Genomic DNA, 18,713 nt, shown 5'->3' with positions numbered 1-18,713 from the left:
AAATGATAGTTTGGGCCTAAACTATAAAATTAGGTTCATGACCCATTGGGTTAGTCAAGTGATGTGGACATAACAAGATGACCACATGAGCATAGAAGGCCCAATGAACCTGTATGGCCAGTTTTACCAAGGGGAGACTTTGGTCTCCTCCTTGTGTGTCTATATAAATAAACTTTGCCTCTTAAGGTGAGTTTGAGTTTTTGAACTAGTTTCAATAGAGGAGTGAGAACACCATTAATCCCACCTAGCCAAAACCGGCCACCCTAGGGAGAGAGAGCACTAGCATCCTCTCCTTCCTAAGTTGCATCATATCCTCCTCGTTTCCTTGGTGTGGAAAAGTTAGAGGTCACCTCCCTTGGTGATTCTTGGTGAACCAAAAAAAGGCCTTTCATATAAGGTAAGCAATAGGGGTGGGCACGGTCTGGTTTGGTCCGGTGTTCACCTCAAACTGGAACTGGAATCGATACTATTTAATCGGTTCGGTTTGGTCTGGTTTTAGTGAATTTTTTTTTTAAATTGGGCAATTTGGTTTGAATCGATTCTAGATTTTCTAGATTTGGACCGGAATTTTTTTTTTTGAAACTTTTTTTTTTATACAAATTCAAACTAAAATTTTATTTCTTGGGCTTGAAAATTTACAAATGATCCAATTTCATACAAAGAGAGATATTGGCCTAAAAGAGATAGATATTTTGAAGTTGGGCTTGGTGAAATATTAGTTATGATATTAAAAATGTAGCATTAGAGTTAAATAGTTTTGCAAAAAAAAAAAAAAAAACAACTACAATTGGTCCGATTCGGTTTGGTGTGGTGTGAAACCGGAACCAGAACCAGTTGGAACCAGTTCGGTCTGGTTCAGTGCTAGTTTGTTGACTTTTTTAGTCAACAAGTTTTTTTTTCATGTTTTTTCCATCCAGTCTAGTTCAGTGCAAGTTCGTTGACTTTTTTAGTCAACCAATTTTTTTTTTTCCTGTTTTTTCCATCTAGTCCAGTTCGAGGTTCCGGTTTTTCGGTCCCAATGCCCACCCCTAGTAACTAACTCAAGGATGTCAACCTTGGGTAGTGCTTCAAGGGTAAAGTTTCTACTCTCTTCTTTTCATAGTCAAGAGTGTCTAGAAGAGGAACAATCTAAACCAAGCCTTAAGATATTTGGGGTTAGTTTTTTTAAAGCTCAAAGATTTATTTTTAGCTTCCATTGCCTTGGGGTTACTTGTAATCTCATTGTGGCCAAATCAAACTAACATTTTAATGTTTCTTGCAGTGGTGTGGCGGGTGCTTTGGAGAAGGTGGGATGAGGATGGGAAGAGATTATGATTTTTTTATTCTTTTATATTTATTTTTTAAAATACAAATGTTTAATTATTATTTTTAGACACATGTCACTTGTGTGGCAAACACTTGTTCAAAAAGGTGGGTCCCCTTCATGCCACGTGAGCCACTTTAACAGATTTTATAACAGACTTGATTGTAATGGGACAAAGTGAAACGTCAAACATTGGTCAAAAGGGTAATGTGGGTTACTTTGAGTTTTAGAGTGTAATATGAGATTTGACCATAGTTTCAAATTTTTTTTTTTTAAAAAAAGGGCAAAAAACTGCTGTTAATAGCAAGCCCAAACATCGGAATTGGGCTTATCAGGCATTCGCGTAGCAAACTCCCATGCTAGATACAAATTTCGGGCCGGCAGGTTCCAAGTGCTTCACCATGGAAAGAATAATGCTCCATGTTTGGTTTCGGAAAGGCTAGAATGAGGAGGTTGAGTGAGGAGGTTATTTGAGGAGGTGAAATCTCACCATCAACAACAAAAAACAAAGCACATGGGGGGGTGCATTGGGGGCTCCACACCCCTTTTGATGGTGAGATGGGCCTCCTCAAATAAACTCCTCAAATAGCATCCTCATTATAGAAGCTCCCGTTTGGTTTTAGTGAGTAGTCCCTATTCATACTTCCAAAGATCTCACCGCCCTTATCAACCAGCCCAGCGTATGTCCACAAGCTGAGAGATCACTCAGAGATGTGATGAAATTGGGTTTAGTTTGGTGTTCCCTTTGCATTATACTAAACTAAACAGCTCATGAAATTACGTTCTTTTGGGGCATGTAGTCAAAAGTTCTCGGCATATACTCAATTCTTCCACATTTTTGTAAGGGCACTTCCCATTTTCATATGTCCACAAACAATTCAAGTCTTCATAGGTTGACTTTGGACTTGTTGGCCAGCTTCAGATGCCGCCAACACCAAGGAGGATTTAAAAAACAAAAAGGATTGTTTAAGGATTTAGTGGGATTTGCTTAGTGGGATTTTTGTTTTCTTTCATACAGAGAGAGAGAGAGAGAGGCTGACAAATAGCGGGATGATTGGTGAGCTCTCTTTTGCGTAGTTGGGAGAAAGAACCCATTTTTGAGCGACCCACGAAAAGAGTTAAAAATGGTATTTTGGAGTTATTAAATCGTGGGTTTTCTGCTTGGGCTTTGGCCCCCATTTCACCCCCCAAAAAAGAAGAAGCAGTAGTCTCTGCTGCAAATGAGAGTGAAAATGGAGTGTGTAACTGCAGGAAGGTTCTTTGGTCCTTCAAGTTCAAGATTGTCAAATCCAAGGAGGAGGAGGATAGTGCTGAATAGAAAGAATGGACTGAGTGCCCACAACTTGTGCTCTTCTTCTAAATTCAAAATTCAAGCTCAAACTCATCTCTCATCAGAGGTAATTTCTCCATTTCCCCCCACCTTTATTTTTCCTTATTATAAAAAAAATGAAAAAAGAAGCAAATGCTAATTTTTGCAGTTTCCATTTTTCTAATATGATTTGAATTTTGATTGTGGGTTAAATTGGGTATGTAAAAGGAGATATGGACCGATGAAGAACTTTAAATTTGATACATGTTGTAAGGAATTGAAAGTTTTGGTTGTTATTGAGATAATTTAGCTTCATTTTATGCATTTTTGTGGGCGGCTGTAGTCTAAGTTAAATAGATATGCTTTAATATTTGTATACGGAATTCATTTGTGGACGGCTGAAAGTTTTAAAATTCAAGGGGGAATAAATTTTGCACGGAAGAGGAATCCTTTTGGTATTGGTTAAAATTTTTTGAAGCTGTGAAACTAATCAAAATCAGTACTAGAAATTATTTGAAGCCTAAGTCTAGGCTCTAGCCCGTCATATATATTCAATTTGTAAATTACTCTGACTTTCTAAAACAAAGTCATAGATACCACAAACGTTTCAATTTTCATGTTTATTGTTATAGTCACTATTAATAACTAGTAAAACTTCTATATGCAGGTAGGCATTGCAAAGCAAGGAAGTTTGACTGATTTTGGCGTTCAGGAATTCGTTTGGCCTTCTCCTACTGATGAAATCCCATTTTGGAAGAAGGGTTTCCCTTCTTGGGATGCGAACTTGGAAGTTCCCTCTGAAGTAAAGAAGGATTCCAAACTCATGCACATAATTCATGTCACAGCTGAAATGGCACCAATAGCTAAAGTTGGTGGTCTTGGTGATGTTGTAACTGGACTTGCTCGAGCATGTTTATCGCGGGGCCATAGAGTAGATATAATGCTTCCTTTCTATGAGTGTATCCAGAGGGAGCAGATCGATGACTTGACGTTGATCACAACATATAACTCTTATCATGATGGAAAGTGGATTCCCACTCATGCGTATAGTAGCACAGTTTCAGGAATCCCAGTTATATTTATTGAGCCATCACATCAGTTCTTTAAGGGCCAACATGTGTACGGGGGTTCATACAATGAGCTGGAGGCATATCTGTTCTTTAGTCGTGCTTGCCTTGAATGGATGCAGGTTGTTATCTGTACTTCAACTCAAACTGATAGAAAGTTAATTTTTTCAGTTCATATTTATGTGCATTGATTCAAAAAGTCAACTTGGTCACCTGGCCTAGAAATGATAGATCGTAGAGGCTTTGTTTTTTGGCATCTTGGCTTTGAGTTTTAATTTGCATGAAAAAATGGATATGGAAGCGAAGGACTGCTTGAATTCATGGTCCCATGAATGAGTTGCATATGTAGTGTTGTTTGAATATTTGTAGTACTAATATACACTACACGGGAAAAAACAAATAAATAATTTCCAACATTCCAAATCAAGCGTTTCTCAGCTGTTCTGCCAAGTTATTTGTAACCTGATATCCTTGTTACAATTTATTTAAAACTGTTGACTTCACAAATTTTGTTCTTCCAATTTCTGACAAGAGTATACATCATAGCAGGTGACTGGAACACAACCTGATATCATTCATGTCCATGAATGGCAGACAGCTGCTTTACCCTTGCTTTATTGGGATATGTATCATTATCTTTCGCTTCAGGTATTTACTTCTGTTATCACTACTGTGTCATCTTCAAGGTTTCTGATGGATAACAATGTTGTAATATAGTTCATTTTTGCATATAATATTAATATCACCTTGTGTGATTCACTAATTTGTAGAAACCGAGAATAGTATTGACAATCCATAACATGGAGCATTATGGTGAATGTAGGTAAGTGAAAAAAATTTCTTATAGAGAAAAGTAAATAAATGCTTTTGTACTCTTATTTTTTCAATATACTTTGTCCCCTTGAGCTATTTCTGCTCCATTAATTTGATTTGATCATTCTTTCTTAGTTGAGAATCCTTGGATTTCTTTTTACCTGACTGAACTGTCCCAATTATTTATAGTTTCAGCTAATATTGCAAGGTTTTACATGTGCTTTGTTCATGTTCTACTGATAAAAAATCCCAGTAAATTTCTTCTTAAACTCAATCATGGATCAGGAACCTATGACTTTTAAGCATATGTTTCACATAAAATTATTGAAGTGATTCTTAGCCAATTCTTGTAACTTGTTTCTGATAGGTATAGCCCCAATATTGGAATTGTGTTAATATGAATATCCTTGGAACTTTCAGATTGCCTCACATATACAGAATCTAAAAAGTATATCTAACAACACCTAGTAAGTATTTTTTTAAAAATATTTTTTTATTGTTGCTTTTTTACTTTAGTATTTCATTCCTCTGTTCCAGAAAGGATGCTATGTGACCTGTCAGTAATGGACTTCAGTTATCTAACAACAAAATACTTGTTTTATTTGTTGTATTCTTAAATTCATGTGACATTTTGTGATCCATACAACTTCTAAAAGAGCGGTTTCATTAATGTATATGAAGTTCTTTAAGTCTTCCAAAACATCTTCATAACCATTGTTTTATTTTTATGGCAGACAAGAGCAACTTAACATGTGTGGTCTTGACGGATCTCTATATGCAACCTTTGACAAAGTGAGCTCTTTACATGGATGTGATTCGTGTGTGTGTTTTTATGTTTTGTAAAATTTTAATTGGTTCTTTGCCACATGTGGTCACAGAGTAATATCATAGATGCTGGGTTCATTGCTTGTGCTAATTAGGCTGAATCTATGTATTGAGATTTTAATCTGGCATTGCTAGGATTTTTCATCAATTGATAACATGTTTCTTTGGTCACACCTAACTATTACCTTCTGGGTAGAAGGAAAAACAGTATTTTTCATGTGTGTGTATATTTGTCGGTACCTTTGCAAACTCAGATCAGCCCTGGTTGAATTTTCAAATTACTCGCTTGAACAGCCAAAACTTACCATGTCTCTCACACTTATCAATATGGTTTAGGCAGTTGATGATCGAACTGTTGGTCATAATCCTGAGAGGTTAAGCTTATTGAAAGGTGGAATTGTCTACAGCAATGCAGTAGTGTAAGTGGTGTTACTGATTTTTTGGTTGATCTCTATTTTTTTATTTCTTGATAAACTCATATTTGCAGTTGATATCCGTAGCCAGCCATGACTAAGTAATCCACATTTTCCTTGTATATTTTTTTAATGCCTTGAGTTGTCTAACTACGTTTTCCAAATGATATAGAAAAAGGTTGCTTATCATAAAAACTAAAATAGGGTTTACATTTTGGCCAAGTGTTTAAATATTGGCTGTTGGTGGAAAGAAAAGGGGTGTAGTTCTGGGAGATGTGCTATGATGTCAATTTTCTGGGTTATGGATGGAAAGGAATATGAGGGTTTTTGAGAATGTGCTTCATGAGCAGGTGAAGTGCATATGGGATAGGGTTCACTTTTGGGTTTCTTTGTGGGCATCTGTAGCTTCAGAGTTTAAAGAGCTGTCTTTCTCTGTTCTATCATTTTGGAAAGCAGCTGTTTTTGGTAACTCTGGTATTGTGTTACTAGGTCTCTCTTAGGATAGAGTTGATGTTGCAGGTTTCATGTTAAGCTTTTTTAGAAGTGGACTAGTTAACTATCTTTGTACTTATTTTCTATTTAATGGAAAGTTTTGTTTCTTATTACAAAAACAAAAATCATCCATTTGAGACTGCACCTCTTCCTTTGAGAGGGTACCAGTACCAGTACCAAAGTCATGGTTGTGCCCAGGCTTACCCACATCAGTCACATTCAGAGTTAATCTGTATTATCAAATTGAGCTTCCCCTCACGCATCTCTGAAAAGTGGTGCAACAGTTAGAGTATACTTGTCCTGTGGGATAGAGTAAAGCATGAAGGTCTTTCTACTCCTTTCTCACTGACAGATACATATACCTGCCTTAAAGTAGCAAAGGGGCCTCTACCAAGAACTTGATTAAATTCCATATTAAGTCAACACAAAGTTTCTTTAATTTCCTTCAGTGTCATCATATATTTTCCATTCATATTTTCGGAAGGCACCACAGTTTATTTAGTTTCCTTCAGTGTCATCATATATTTTCCATTGTGCCTGTGCAGGCATGAGCACACACCCACCCACATTGGCACAGACAAGCTCCCTTGTATCTATTATGTCAACAAGTGATTCTTCTTTCACTTTCAGCACAGTTTCTCCAACATATCTCAAGGAAACACTCTGCTCTGGATGGCTTTCAAGTACTTTGATAAGACACCGTGATAAGTAAGTTCCTTAACTGTGATAATAAACACAAATGGTTTTGCATTTTTATTAAAATCGAGGTTTCCTATAGATTGCTCTGTGGTTGAATCTGACATTATTTCTTTGTAAGGAATTGAATCAGACATTGTTGAACTACTGTTGCAGTACAAGATCCGGCAATCAGATAGTTGCACTTAGTGATCTCTTTTCGTGCCTTTTTGCCCCTTGAAAAACTGCAATAACATTATGCTTTTTGCATATCACTTGTCTTTAAATTCAGCTTTATTTCTATTTCTCCTCTCTGATTAAGAATATAAAACCTCTTATTGTCTTTGCATCTGTTGATATTTAAATTTCATGTAATTCTGTAGGTACTTAGGTATAGTAAATGGAATAGACACTGCGATGTGGAACCCTTCTACTGATGTTTTCTTGCCTTCAAAGTTCCATGGTAAGAACTTATGAGTAAGTTTGTATTAAATTTGCAATTTGATCATTTATATTTTTGAAGCTTTTCCTTTTCATATATATATATATAATTTTTTTTTTTGAAGCTTTTCTTATCTATCATTTTGTTGAAGTAGTTTTGGAAATAAAGCTAGATCAGTAAATGTCATAAGATTACTAGATGATGATGGAAAATGTTATTTCTCCATGTCGTGTGTGTGTGTGAGTGAGCATGCGCCTGTTTGTATGTTCATCTGTGTAACTCACGTAATAAATTTCTTAGATATAGAATATTATATTCTTTTCTATTTTGCTCTTCCTCCCTCGAGATTGTAATTAATGGGGATCTTGGTGTCCTCTGTACCTATTTGCATAGGCTAAGAAATGATCTTCAGTGTAGTTTTCATTACAGTATTTGTTTCTTATAAAATAGAATATTATACTACATTAATTTAATTTCTACTTTGTTTTAGTAGTGTTTAACTATTTTAATGTTTTCTTTTCCTTGATTTCCATTTAGATTACCTTTATTAATAGGCCATCCTTGTAACTGAACCCTAGTTTTGCCTATCAATTTTAGATTAGAAGACTAAAGTTGGAGTTATCCTGAATTTTTATTCTTTTTGTTATCTTCTTTTTTTCCTATGTGCTACATCTTCATCTGATAAACTCTAGAGAGGGAGCATGGGTAGTACATCTGTGGAGGCGTGTTAGATGGTATAAGTACAAGTTTCTGGTTTGTTGTTTTTGAAAGTTTACACTTCTTTGGAGTGTCTGTTAGTCTTATCCTTAATGTATGTCGGGTTGACCAGGATACACTGGGGTGAAGGGTCCATGCAATGCCGGAAACTCTGTTACTAAGAATTTAACCCAATGCACAGTAATTTTTATTCTCATTATCCTTTGTTCTGTCTCTTGCAGCTCAAAACTCTGAGGGCAAAAAGTTATGCAAATACTATGTCCAAAGAGGACTTGGTTTGGCCTCGGGAAACCATGTGCCAGATACTGCACTCAAGATGCCCTTGGTTGTGTGCATCACTCGCTTAGTGGCACAAAAGGGTCTTCATTTGATTATTCATGCAATTAAGCAAGTTGAAGAACTTGTAAGTTTGTTACTGCATTACATTCTTTTGTGCTCCTAAGTTGTGCCTTGGGTGTGTGGATAGATGGGTGGGCATGGATGCGTTGGTGCATGCACACTTGCATATGCATGTGTGTATACTTAAGTTTTCCTGTATGTGTTGTCAGACAGTTTGACAGTTATATGAGACCGGGCCCTTAAGAAAACTAGCAGTGTTATGTAAGCTGGCACAAGATTGGTTTTAGAAACAAAATGTCCAACAGACCCGACAGAAAGACATTGTTTGGAGAGATTATTTAATTTGTTATGAAAATTTTGGCATTTGTTTGCCTGTATTTTTTTTCTTCACATTTGTGCTTTAGATCTTCCTGACTACAATCTCAATTAAGAGTAGAGAATGTGTTTCTGATGATTTTCTCTTTGCTCCAAATGCTGGAGTCAATTTCAGGGTGGACAGATGGTTATACTGGGAAAAGCTCCTGATTCTCGGGTTGAAAGTGAATTTGAAGGTCTTGCGAATTCGGTAATCTGAATTACTCTGTTTTTTCTTGTTTTTTGTTTTCTCATATTTCCCTTGTTGGTTCTCTCTATGTTTAACCATGATTTGGCTTGTAAGTCTTTGGTTAATGACCATTCAAATAACTCAAAGAGTGTAAACTATATTTGGAGTGTATACCCAATAGCAGCTTTACAGAACACTGTTTTTTTTTTAAAGCCAAATCACCCTCTCCCTTCATCTGGGATATGCATCAGGCTGTCAGATTTCAAAGCTTAGCAAGGAAATTTGTATGCTCTATGCTGTCTGCTCTTCTACGTTCCCAATTATCTAATGCTATCTTAGTCTGTCCAATATCAATATGATACTACTCAATTTTTCAGAGTCAGTCCTTGCCTTATTAACTGAAACAAGTCTACAAGATATTTGGAAATGAATGACTATTTTAGAATAGAAAGATAACTGCGTTGAGAACCAGAAAAAGGAGGCATTTTATTATATTGATACACTGTGTGGCTCACAACACAAATGTCTAATAAATGTATTTCTTACACCAAACAGTCTAGATGCAATTTTTTTCTTTTTCTGTTTTTCCTAGTTGTCATGCTTCTCACTTTGCATAGTGTCCCATATATGAGAGGATTTGAAATTTGTGATTTTGTTAGTAATTAATAATCATCGAAAACTTATCGTTTTTTTAAGTCACTAAAATTGGAATAATACAGAGAAGATGCCAGAAGTATCCTTGACAAAAAAAAGATTAATGATGCGAACAGAAGTATCCTTAACAAGAGCAAAAGGATATTCAATATTCCATGAGATATTTTGTGGAAGATCTGTGATTATTAAATATTTTTGTTTTCTATACCCTACCTTTTGAGTCAAAGAAAGCTGACAGACATTCATACTTTGTACCATTTTTGTAGCACAACCAAGGTCCCAGCATTCGGATATTGTTGATGTATAGGTAATCAATCTTGAAACACCATCCAATTCATAATTTACATTTAATTGTACTTACAGATCTGTTTAAATACTATATTCATATTTTCTTATTCAGTGTTGGAACTTATTGTCGTGGGAAGATATAAATTTATTCCATACAATAGCTGAAGTGCCTGTCCTTTCTATATAAATTTCTGTTTATTGTCCAAGAAAGATTATGGCTGATGTTTCTGCTTACTAAATAAGTGTTGTTTCTGTTTTGCTTTGCAATGCAGTGAGGAGCTATCCCACTTGCTGTATGCTGCTGCAGACTTTATTCTAGTTCCTTCCATGTATGAGCCATGTGGACTTGCCCAAATGATTGGAATGCGTTATGGGGCAGTATGTACTTCTATTGGACAATTTAATCCTACCATTTGATTTTTTTCTTTAGTGATGGCTATATACTAACAACTCTTCTGAAGCATTCTAGAGCTGGGAAACTATGTCTCACTAGCTACAACGTCTTGCCTATCTATGGCTTTTTGCTTGTATAGCATTATATATAAGATATTTTTATTCACATTGCAGTAAATAGTAGATACACAAAATGAGTTAGTAGAGAAAACCAAAGTTATTTAAAGGTCTCACTTAGGTTGAATCAATTGTTTCAGGTCCCAATAGTTAGAAAGACTGGCGGTCTTGCAGACACAGTCTTTGACATGGATGATGAGCCAAACCATGAGATGGCCAATGGGTAACTTCCTTTGCAATTTCTGAATATTAAATTAAGCTTTAACGAATTGGCTCACAACTTGAATCCACTGCACCAATTTGCTTGAGAAGCTAGGCAAATGCTTATTTACTATTAACCAGAGGCATTTTTCTCAGCTTTAAATACTAGGAAATAACTACTTTGGTCAGGTGTGGCGGTGATGGTGTCTATAAACTCAAATTCTTTATGGTGCGTAGGAAAACAAATTAATGACTGCAGAAATAAAGTCAAGCTGCAATGATGCACTAACCAAATATTTACTAATCTGTATTGTAACAAGAAAAGCATTGTAAACTCAAACTTTAAGATAATGTAGAGAGCATGAAAACCAAGTAAGAAACTAGACAAGACACAGGACTGGAATGTGTTTCCAATCTTAAATCATACTAAATTATTGCTAAAGATTATTCAAATTTTCATCCAAAGGCCTAAAGTTACAAGTGGGCCGGAAGCAAAAAATTATGGCACAAGCAGTTCATGAGGAAGAATATGAAATTCCTTCTTAGTTTGTTTTAATCTCTCACTGTGCTGTCATGAATATGCTCTGTTTAAGTTGGTGGAGATTTTTACTGATGGATCAAGTCAAGGATAATAACACAGATTTATCATCATAGATTAGGGTACACCTTCCCTGTACCAGGGTTGAATTTAGAATTCAACCCTTAATTATTAAAGAAAACAGATCAAAGAACAAGGTTTGCAGGTCTTTGGTTACTCTCCAGAGCTTAGGCTAACCATGTTTCTTTGATTTGCCTCAGACCACATGAACTTGTTTATACTAATTTCTTAGAAGTGTTTATTCTGCACTTTAGAGTGATTATTTCTTGATTATTAAGTCACTGAACATTCTGTTCACAGAATCCTCAATGTTTAGATTAGGAATTCTCTCTCCTTCTCTTTCTCTTTCACACACACAATTTAGTTTTAAGTGAAGGTACTAATTTACAATTAAGAGAAGAGTGCAGAGACAAGCTCTTTTAACCACTAGCTGACTTTTTTCTGTCATATTTCATTCAAAGCTTTGCCATTTATTTATTTTCAAGAGAAGGGATCCTTTTTTTTTTTTTGGTACTGTTCCTCACCAGATGATTGCGAAGTACATGCTCTGAGGTGCTAGTTTACATTACTAGGGTGACAGTGTGTTGCATATGCCCTGGCTGTGTGTTCTAAGTATTATCGTATAGGTGTACCTATGAATGCTGCAAATTTGTTTTTGTTAGGTTTGTTTTTGAAGGAATTGATGAAGGATCCCTATATAGGGCTCTAGGTCGTGCATTCGCTTGCTACAGAAACAGTAAGTTCTGCTTGTATCATTATTATTTTAGAACCTCTGCTTGTATCATTATTAAAGTCTTTCATATGGAAAAAGTTGTTGAATTTCAAATTTCGGTGCTGAAACGACAGGGACCAAAGTGGTAAAAGTGGCAAACTACAGGGACCAAAAGTAACTTTTTGCCTAGAAATAATGCTTTTTGAAGTTATAATAAAAGAAACAATGAAGGCAGGGCCGGTTTGGTTCCTTGATTCAGAACAGTTTTCTGGCATTAAAATCATGAAAACAGATAATAGTTTGAAAATATGCAGCCAAATCAGTTCCACAACTGGTTTTTCACAAAAGTTTCTGGAGAAATAACTTTAAAACAGAAATGGGGTTGTTTTCTTTCGAGAATCTGGTTTAAGTTTCAGAACAGAAATTTTTTAAACTATTGAACAATACGGAAACTGTTCTGAAGCTATATTTAAAAACTCAGCCTACTGCAGCCCAAATCAGTTCAAACGTTGTTTTAGATGGTTGCAATTTGATCAAAGTGTCAGTCATTGTCTTTGTTTTTATAAATTTTGTTTATCTTTTTTCATTTTTCTAGTATTCTGTTAATTACTTGGTGCAGAACCAGATGAATGGAATGGCATTGTTAAGAAGGTTATGGCAGTTGACAATAGCTGGAACAACACAGCTGGAAAGTATATTGAGATTTATGAATCAGTGAGAGCATGATAGCTATAGCTTTTAGAAGGGGATTGCTACAGAAGCTTCAGTTTTCCCCGGGCTGAAATTCCTAGTGCTGGATGATCCTTAATGGTGTTCATCGGCCGTATTTCGTTAGTAAGGGGACGCGTTAAAGCAAGGTTTCTTCGCTTTGCATCTAATGAAAGTTGAAACCACGATGAACCCAGCTGGCAATGCATCATCCCAAGGCCTTGGCTCAGATGGTGGAAATGTACATTGTAAATGCTGATTATAAACTAGTAGGTTTCGTTTAACTTGCTTGTACACTAGTTGGTTTTGTATATGATGAATTGTAAGTTATCCACTCTGAGGAAAATGGTTCTAAGTAATAGATGACAGAGTATAAATATATTGTGCTAAAAACTACTACACAATTTTGAGTTCCATAACCACAAGTAGAAGATCCTCTTTCTTACAGTAAAAAGGCCGGTTGGCATTGTATGCAAATGTCTGAAGAGGACCCAGCCTTCGGAAGGCTAAAATGTTAAAATGTTATAGTATTTAAAATTGTTTTATGTTAAAATGTTATAGTAATTCCCCGTGGAACTCTAAAATCTGTTTAGGCAGCATTTTATAACAAAGGAGAAAACGAACAAAATAAAAGTAAATATGACACATCTAAAGCTTAAATTTCTTTGCATAAGCTTGCTTGTTTGTGACCTACACACCTCACTCTATTGTTTTAATTAGTATGTGTCATTTATCTAATAACATCCCACCCTATAAAAATTTATGTTCCGTTCTTACAAAGAAATATATGATGTAGAACATATGGCCGAGTTGACCGAGGAACAGGTGGACAGATGCACATGTCATTGCGGCAGCGAAGTCCAATCTGTGTAAGTATGGGCCCCGAGCTTAGAATCGGGCCCATGACCTATCGTTTTGAAGAGAACGGCATGACAAGTGCAACACGCTGCTTTCCTGTGACGTATGGGCAATTTTAGTCAAATTCTATCGTTTACTTTGACTTTTCAGCGTTTAAAGTTTTTATAATATTTTGGGAAACTTTTATTATTTTCTTTTTCGGTTTCTAATTAGCTTTCCTAGCAAGTCTAGGGTTTCTCATTAGCTTTCCAAGCAAGTCTAGAGTTTCTATTGTATAAAATGAATGCGTTGTAGCATCCTAGATCATTCATCTTATTTTCAATCTATATATTTGAGGTTTACTCAATTTCTCTGGTGGATTCCAGTTCGTTGGTGGATTCCGACATTATTACTTGTAGGGTTATCGTTCGATCTCCCTATCCCTTATATCTCGCTATGTCAGTTGGTATCAGAGCTAGGTTTTTGTATGACTCGAAGTGCCTCGAATGGCTCGTTTAGACGGAGAAGATAGGACCCATAGAGACGGGGAACCAATCACTCGTGATGAATTCAAATTTCAATATAGCAATCAAGGGTATATGTTAGATGATCCTCACCTTGGGAAACCAAGCATGGCCAGATGAAGACAGAGGAGAAGACTGGCGTAACGAACTACGTCCCCCATGGCGCCCTTGTTAGGAAGATAGCGATGCGGAGTGGGAGGAAGAAATTCAACCCAATAACCAACGCCAAGAAGGCTATCACATGAAGACTGAAATTCCATATTTCAATGGGCACTTACAAGTTGAAGATTTATTGGATTGGCTTGTTGAAGTGGAGAGGTTCTTTGAACTTATGGAAATCCCCGAGGCGAAGATGGTGAAGCTAACAACCTTTCGTCTCAAAGGAAGTGCTGTAGTATGGTGGGATCAATTAGAGAAGACGGGCCAAAGGCAAGGCAAAACTCCTGTGTGGACTTGGCGACAGATGAAGCAATTAATGATGGATAGATTCCTCCCAACAGACTTTGAGCAATATTTGAACCGCCTTTACCACAATTGCATCCAAGGCCATAGGACGGTGGCAGAGTATACATATGAATTCTAGGGCCTTGTAGAACGTAATAGCCTAGATGAAACCGATAGTCAATAAGTGGCAAGGTACATGAATGGGTTTAAACCTTCCATCCAAGATCGAATTAGGTTGCAATAGGCCAATAGCATGGTCCTCAAGGTGGACCTTACGGAGAACGAGAGACGATCAAGTTTTGGCAATTTTCAAAAGAAATCTACCGATTCACCTGTACGTGCAAAAGACAAACGTAAAGAAGTTGCATAGGTTCTTGGGAATAATAATAATAACAAATGGTAGGGCACAAAGGGAGTAGCAGAAGGTAGTAGCCGCACTGGGGATAAGGGTCGTTTCCAGAGACCAAATCTTTATGCAAAACCTTATGGAGATCATTATTATCGTTGCGGCAAACCAGGCCACAAATACAACGATTGTCCCAATCGTCGACAAGTTAACTTGGCTGAAGCGAATGAGGATGGCAATCAGGATCATGGTGCTGATGAAGATTATGAAGGAGCTGAATTCACCTATGAGGAAGGCAACAAATTAATTAACTTAGGCTTGGAGAGGGTTTTACTCGCACCAAGACAAGAGGAAGGGCAACGACATAAGGTCTTTCGATCTCTTTGTATCGTCAACAACAAGGTGTGCAGTTTAATTATCGATGGTGACAGCTGCGAGAATCTTATATCTAAAGTAATCATGGATTATTTAAAGTTGCCAACAGAGAAACATGAATCACCTTATTTCTTAAGATGGGTGAAGAGAGACCCTTCAGTTTAGGTGACAGAAGTTTGCAAGGTACTGTCCATTGGTAAGCATTATAAGTCCGAAGTTCTTTGTGATATTATTGATATGGATGCTAGTCACATTTTGTTAGGTTGACCTCGGTAGTTTGATATAGATGCCACTCATAAGGGACGTGATAACGTGTATGTTTTCAATCGGAGCTCTCATAAAATTGCTATGGCTCTCGTGAACGACTCTGGAAAACTTGAGAAACTAACCGCGAATTCCAATTTCCTCACCATAGTTAGGAATGAACGCGATTGTTCAGAAGCCATTAAAGATGAAAAAATAATTTATCTCGTGGTGATGAAAGGGTTGTTAGCTGTCGAACCTGAGAAAGTTGAAATCCCAAAAGAAGTGCAGAAAATTTTGTAGGGGTTTAATGAGTTGATTGCTGATGACCAACCCAACCAGCTACCTCCCATAAGAGATATCCAACATTAGATTGATTTGGTGCCTGGAGCAAGTCTCCCCAATCTGCCACATTACCGTATGAGTCTTAAGGAGAATGACATTCTACGAGAGAAGATAGAAGAGTTGCTGCAAAAAGGGTTTATCCGTGAGAGCATAATTCCTTGTGCAGTCCCGGTATTACTAGTGCCCAAGAAAGACAAAACATGGCGTATGTGTGTTGATAGTAGGGCGATCAACAAAATTAGTATCAAATATAGATTTCCAACACCACGGTTGGAAGACATGCAGGATGTGTTTGGGGGTTCTAAGGTGTTTTTAAAGATAAACCTCGAAGTGGTTACCATCAGATTCACATCAAGCCGGGTGATGAGTGGAAAACTGCGTTCAAAAGCAAGGATGGCTTGTACGAGTGGATGGTGATGCCTTTTGGCTTATCAAATGCGCCAAACACATTTATGCACCTTTTGAACTAGGTTCTTCGTCCTTTTATTGGTTTTTTTTGTTGTGGTGTATTTTGTTGATATTTTGATTTACAATCGAACCAAGGAAGAACATCTGGAGCATTTAAAACAGGTCCTTCGAGTTTTGGAGGAAAACCAACTTTTCATCAACCTGAAAAAGTGTAATTTTTGCACCAATAAATTACTCCTTTTGGGTTGTGTTGTTGGCGAGGATGACATTCAGGTGGATGACAAGAAGGTGCGAGCTATTAATGACTAGCCTGCTCCGAGAACAGTAAGCAAGTTACGTAGCTTTCATGGGTTGGCTACCTTTTATCGAAGGTTTGTTCGTGATTTTAGCACCATTATTGCATTGATAATTGAGTGTTTGAAGTAGGGAAAGTTTCAGCAGGGGTGATGAGCAAGAGAAGAGTTTCACCCTTGTTATAGGAGAGAGCCAACTAGAGTTTAAATTGTGTAAATCTGTGTAAATCTGTCTGCATTGACTCCCTTCTAAGTGCAAACGAGCTTAATTGAATAAACTGCCATTTATCGGAGAGAGCCAACTAGAGTTTAGGTTGGTGCTCAGAGTGATCAAATATGGCTAATGGAGGAAGGGAGCTAATGCAGATCTCATGAATTGTTGCAAATAGTGGGAAAAACTCTGGCCACCCACGGTGACTTAGAACTTCATAAACCTCTTTTGTTATTGACACACCCTTCAGAAAAGGAAAAAATAACTATTAAATAATGTGAGTTATATAACAAATAGCTTCAGGCTACATCTGCACAAGATCAAGCTATAGATATGTTTTTGTGGACTCAAAATACAAATCCTCTTAAATTTCTTCAAGATTACTATTAACAAGTTAGAAATAACAAATATATGTTTGAAAACCATCACAACTTCTTGTGCATATGTAATCATGTACAAATCTGAGTAATAACACAGTTCAATTATCTGTTTATAATGTTTAATATAAACCTGTAATATGAGTTATCACAAGTTTGATATTATTTTCCTCTTGCTTTCTCTATTATTCCCTTTGTTATTTTCTTTGTGTTCAATGTCTATAGGAAAAAGTGCAAATTTGTGTATGTATTTATCTTGTGTTTATGAATCTTTTCATTGTGTAAATCTGTCTATAGGCTTGAAAATACAAAGTATGGAAGGAAGTTCTCAAACTCCTACCATTAACACATCTCTCACCAACCTAAATGAAAGTCTTAGTCCTATACGTACCATTGCTACCACTGAGCCATTAGTTCAAGGGGGAACATCTATACTTCCCCCAATTCCTAAGAAGAAAGTACCCGTTAGGAAAGCATTGGAGGTTTGGAAGCATTCTACTAAGGACATAGGACATAGAACTTCTTGCAATTATTGCCATCAATCTTATGCATGTGATCCGGTAAGAAATGGCACATCTACATTATTGCAACATTTGAAAGTTCAATGCATGGGCCATTGAAAGAGGACAACAAACAAAAGGTTCTTTCATTTGATAAGGGAGGTTTAGTTTCACATACATATAGCAAAGAGAGAAGTAGACTTGCTTGTGTGAAGATGATAATAATTGATGAGCTTCCTTTCAGGCATGTGGAAGGGATTGGGTTTAAATTTTTTGTGAAAGAGCTACAACCTAGATTTGATCCACCTTCTCGTAGGACCATTGCTAGAGATGTTTGGTCTCTCTTTCAAGAAGAAAAGGCAAAACTCAAGAGTGTCATATCTCAAAATTCACAAAGAGTTCTCTTACCACGGATACTTGAACTTCACTACAAAATGTGAATTATATGGCTCTCATAGCTCATTTTATAGATGATGGCTAGAATTTGCACAAAAGGATCCTAAACTTTTGTCAAATTACAAATCATAAGGATGATGCCATTGGGAGACTTGTAGAAAATTATTTTGAGTGATTGGGGCATAGAAAAAGTATTCACTATCACACTTGACAATGCAACCGCTAATGATGGTGCTATTAGGCATATGAAGAGGCAATTGGGTCAATGGGGCACTCTTTTTGTTGAATGTGGACTTTAAACATATGAGATGTTGTGCTCACATCACTAATTTGATTGTGTTTGATGGGTTGTGTGAGTTGAATGATTCAATCAAGAGTATTCGGAAAGTTTGTATGTATACAAGATCCTCACCATCTCGACTGGACAAGTTTAGGCACTGTTTGATGTTGTAAAAGATTGATAGTAAAGGTCTATTGCCTTTTGAGTGTAAAACAAGGTGGAATTCAACCTATGAGATGCTAGAGGCCGCCTTAAAATTGAAAAAAGGTTTTGAGAGGTTGGAAGAGGAGGACTCAAACTTTTCATCTTACTTTGAGGAAACCCTTGGACACCGTGAGGATGAAAGGCCAAAAAAGAAAGAAAAGAAGGCTTGAAACGCAAGGGAGTTTAAGAACAAAATTGAGTCCCCCAAGTGTAGTGGATTGGAAATATGCAAAGGTTTTTGTGAAGTTCTTAGGTTTTATGAGGCTACCTTAAAGCTTAGTGCTTATAAGACGGTAACTTCCCATGTAGCCTTCCATGAG

General features: G+C 36.7%; 1 protein-coding gene across 2 annotated transcripts; it reads left to right on the top strand.

Annotated features, from left to right (window-relative positions):
* The first annotated feature begins 1,965 nt into the window (after window positions 1–1,965).
* On the top strand, window positions 1,966–13,003 carry LOC110760037 (uncharacterized). Of its 2 annotated transcripts, none has more exons than XM_021962212.2 (15): window positions 1,966–2,700; window positions 3,280–3,801; window positions 4,226–4,327; window positions 4,450–4,502; window positions 5,227–5,284; window positions 5,654–5,736; window positions 6,853–6,930; window positions 7,281–7,360; window positions 8,278–8,459; window positions 8,886–8,960; window positions 9,860–9,900; window positions 10,154–10,259; window positions 10,532–10,614; window positions 11,853–11,926; window positions 12,522–13,003. In XM_021962212.2, the coding sequence occupies exons 1-15, from the start codon at window positions 2,524–2,526 to the stop codon at window positions 12,626–12,628; spliced, it is 1,821 nt and encodes a 606-aa protein (XP_021817904.2). In that variant the 5' UTR covers window positions 1,966–2,523; the 3' UTR covers window positions 12,629–13,003. The 2 variants fall into 2 exon arrangements, with proteins under 2 accessions (XP_021817904.2, XP_021817905.2); XM_021962213.2 differs by having other exon boundaries at window positions 1,968–2,700; window positions 4,229–4,327.
* The last annotated feature ends 5,710 nt before the right edge of the window (window positions 13,004–18,713 follow it).

The sequence above is a fragment of the Prunus avium genome, chromosome 6 (assembly GCF_965620075.1).
Source record: "Prunus avium chromosome 6, drPruAviu1.hap1.1, whole genome shotgun sequence".
In the NCBI taxonomy this organism is placed as follows: domain Eukaryota; kingdom Viridiplantae; phylum Streptophyta; class Magnoliopsida; order Rosales; family Rosaceae; genus Prunus; species Prunus avium.
The sequence above is the reverse complement of the archived record's forward strand: the minus strand, read 5'-3'. Positions and strand labels throughout refer to the sequence as shown.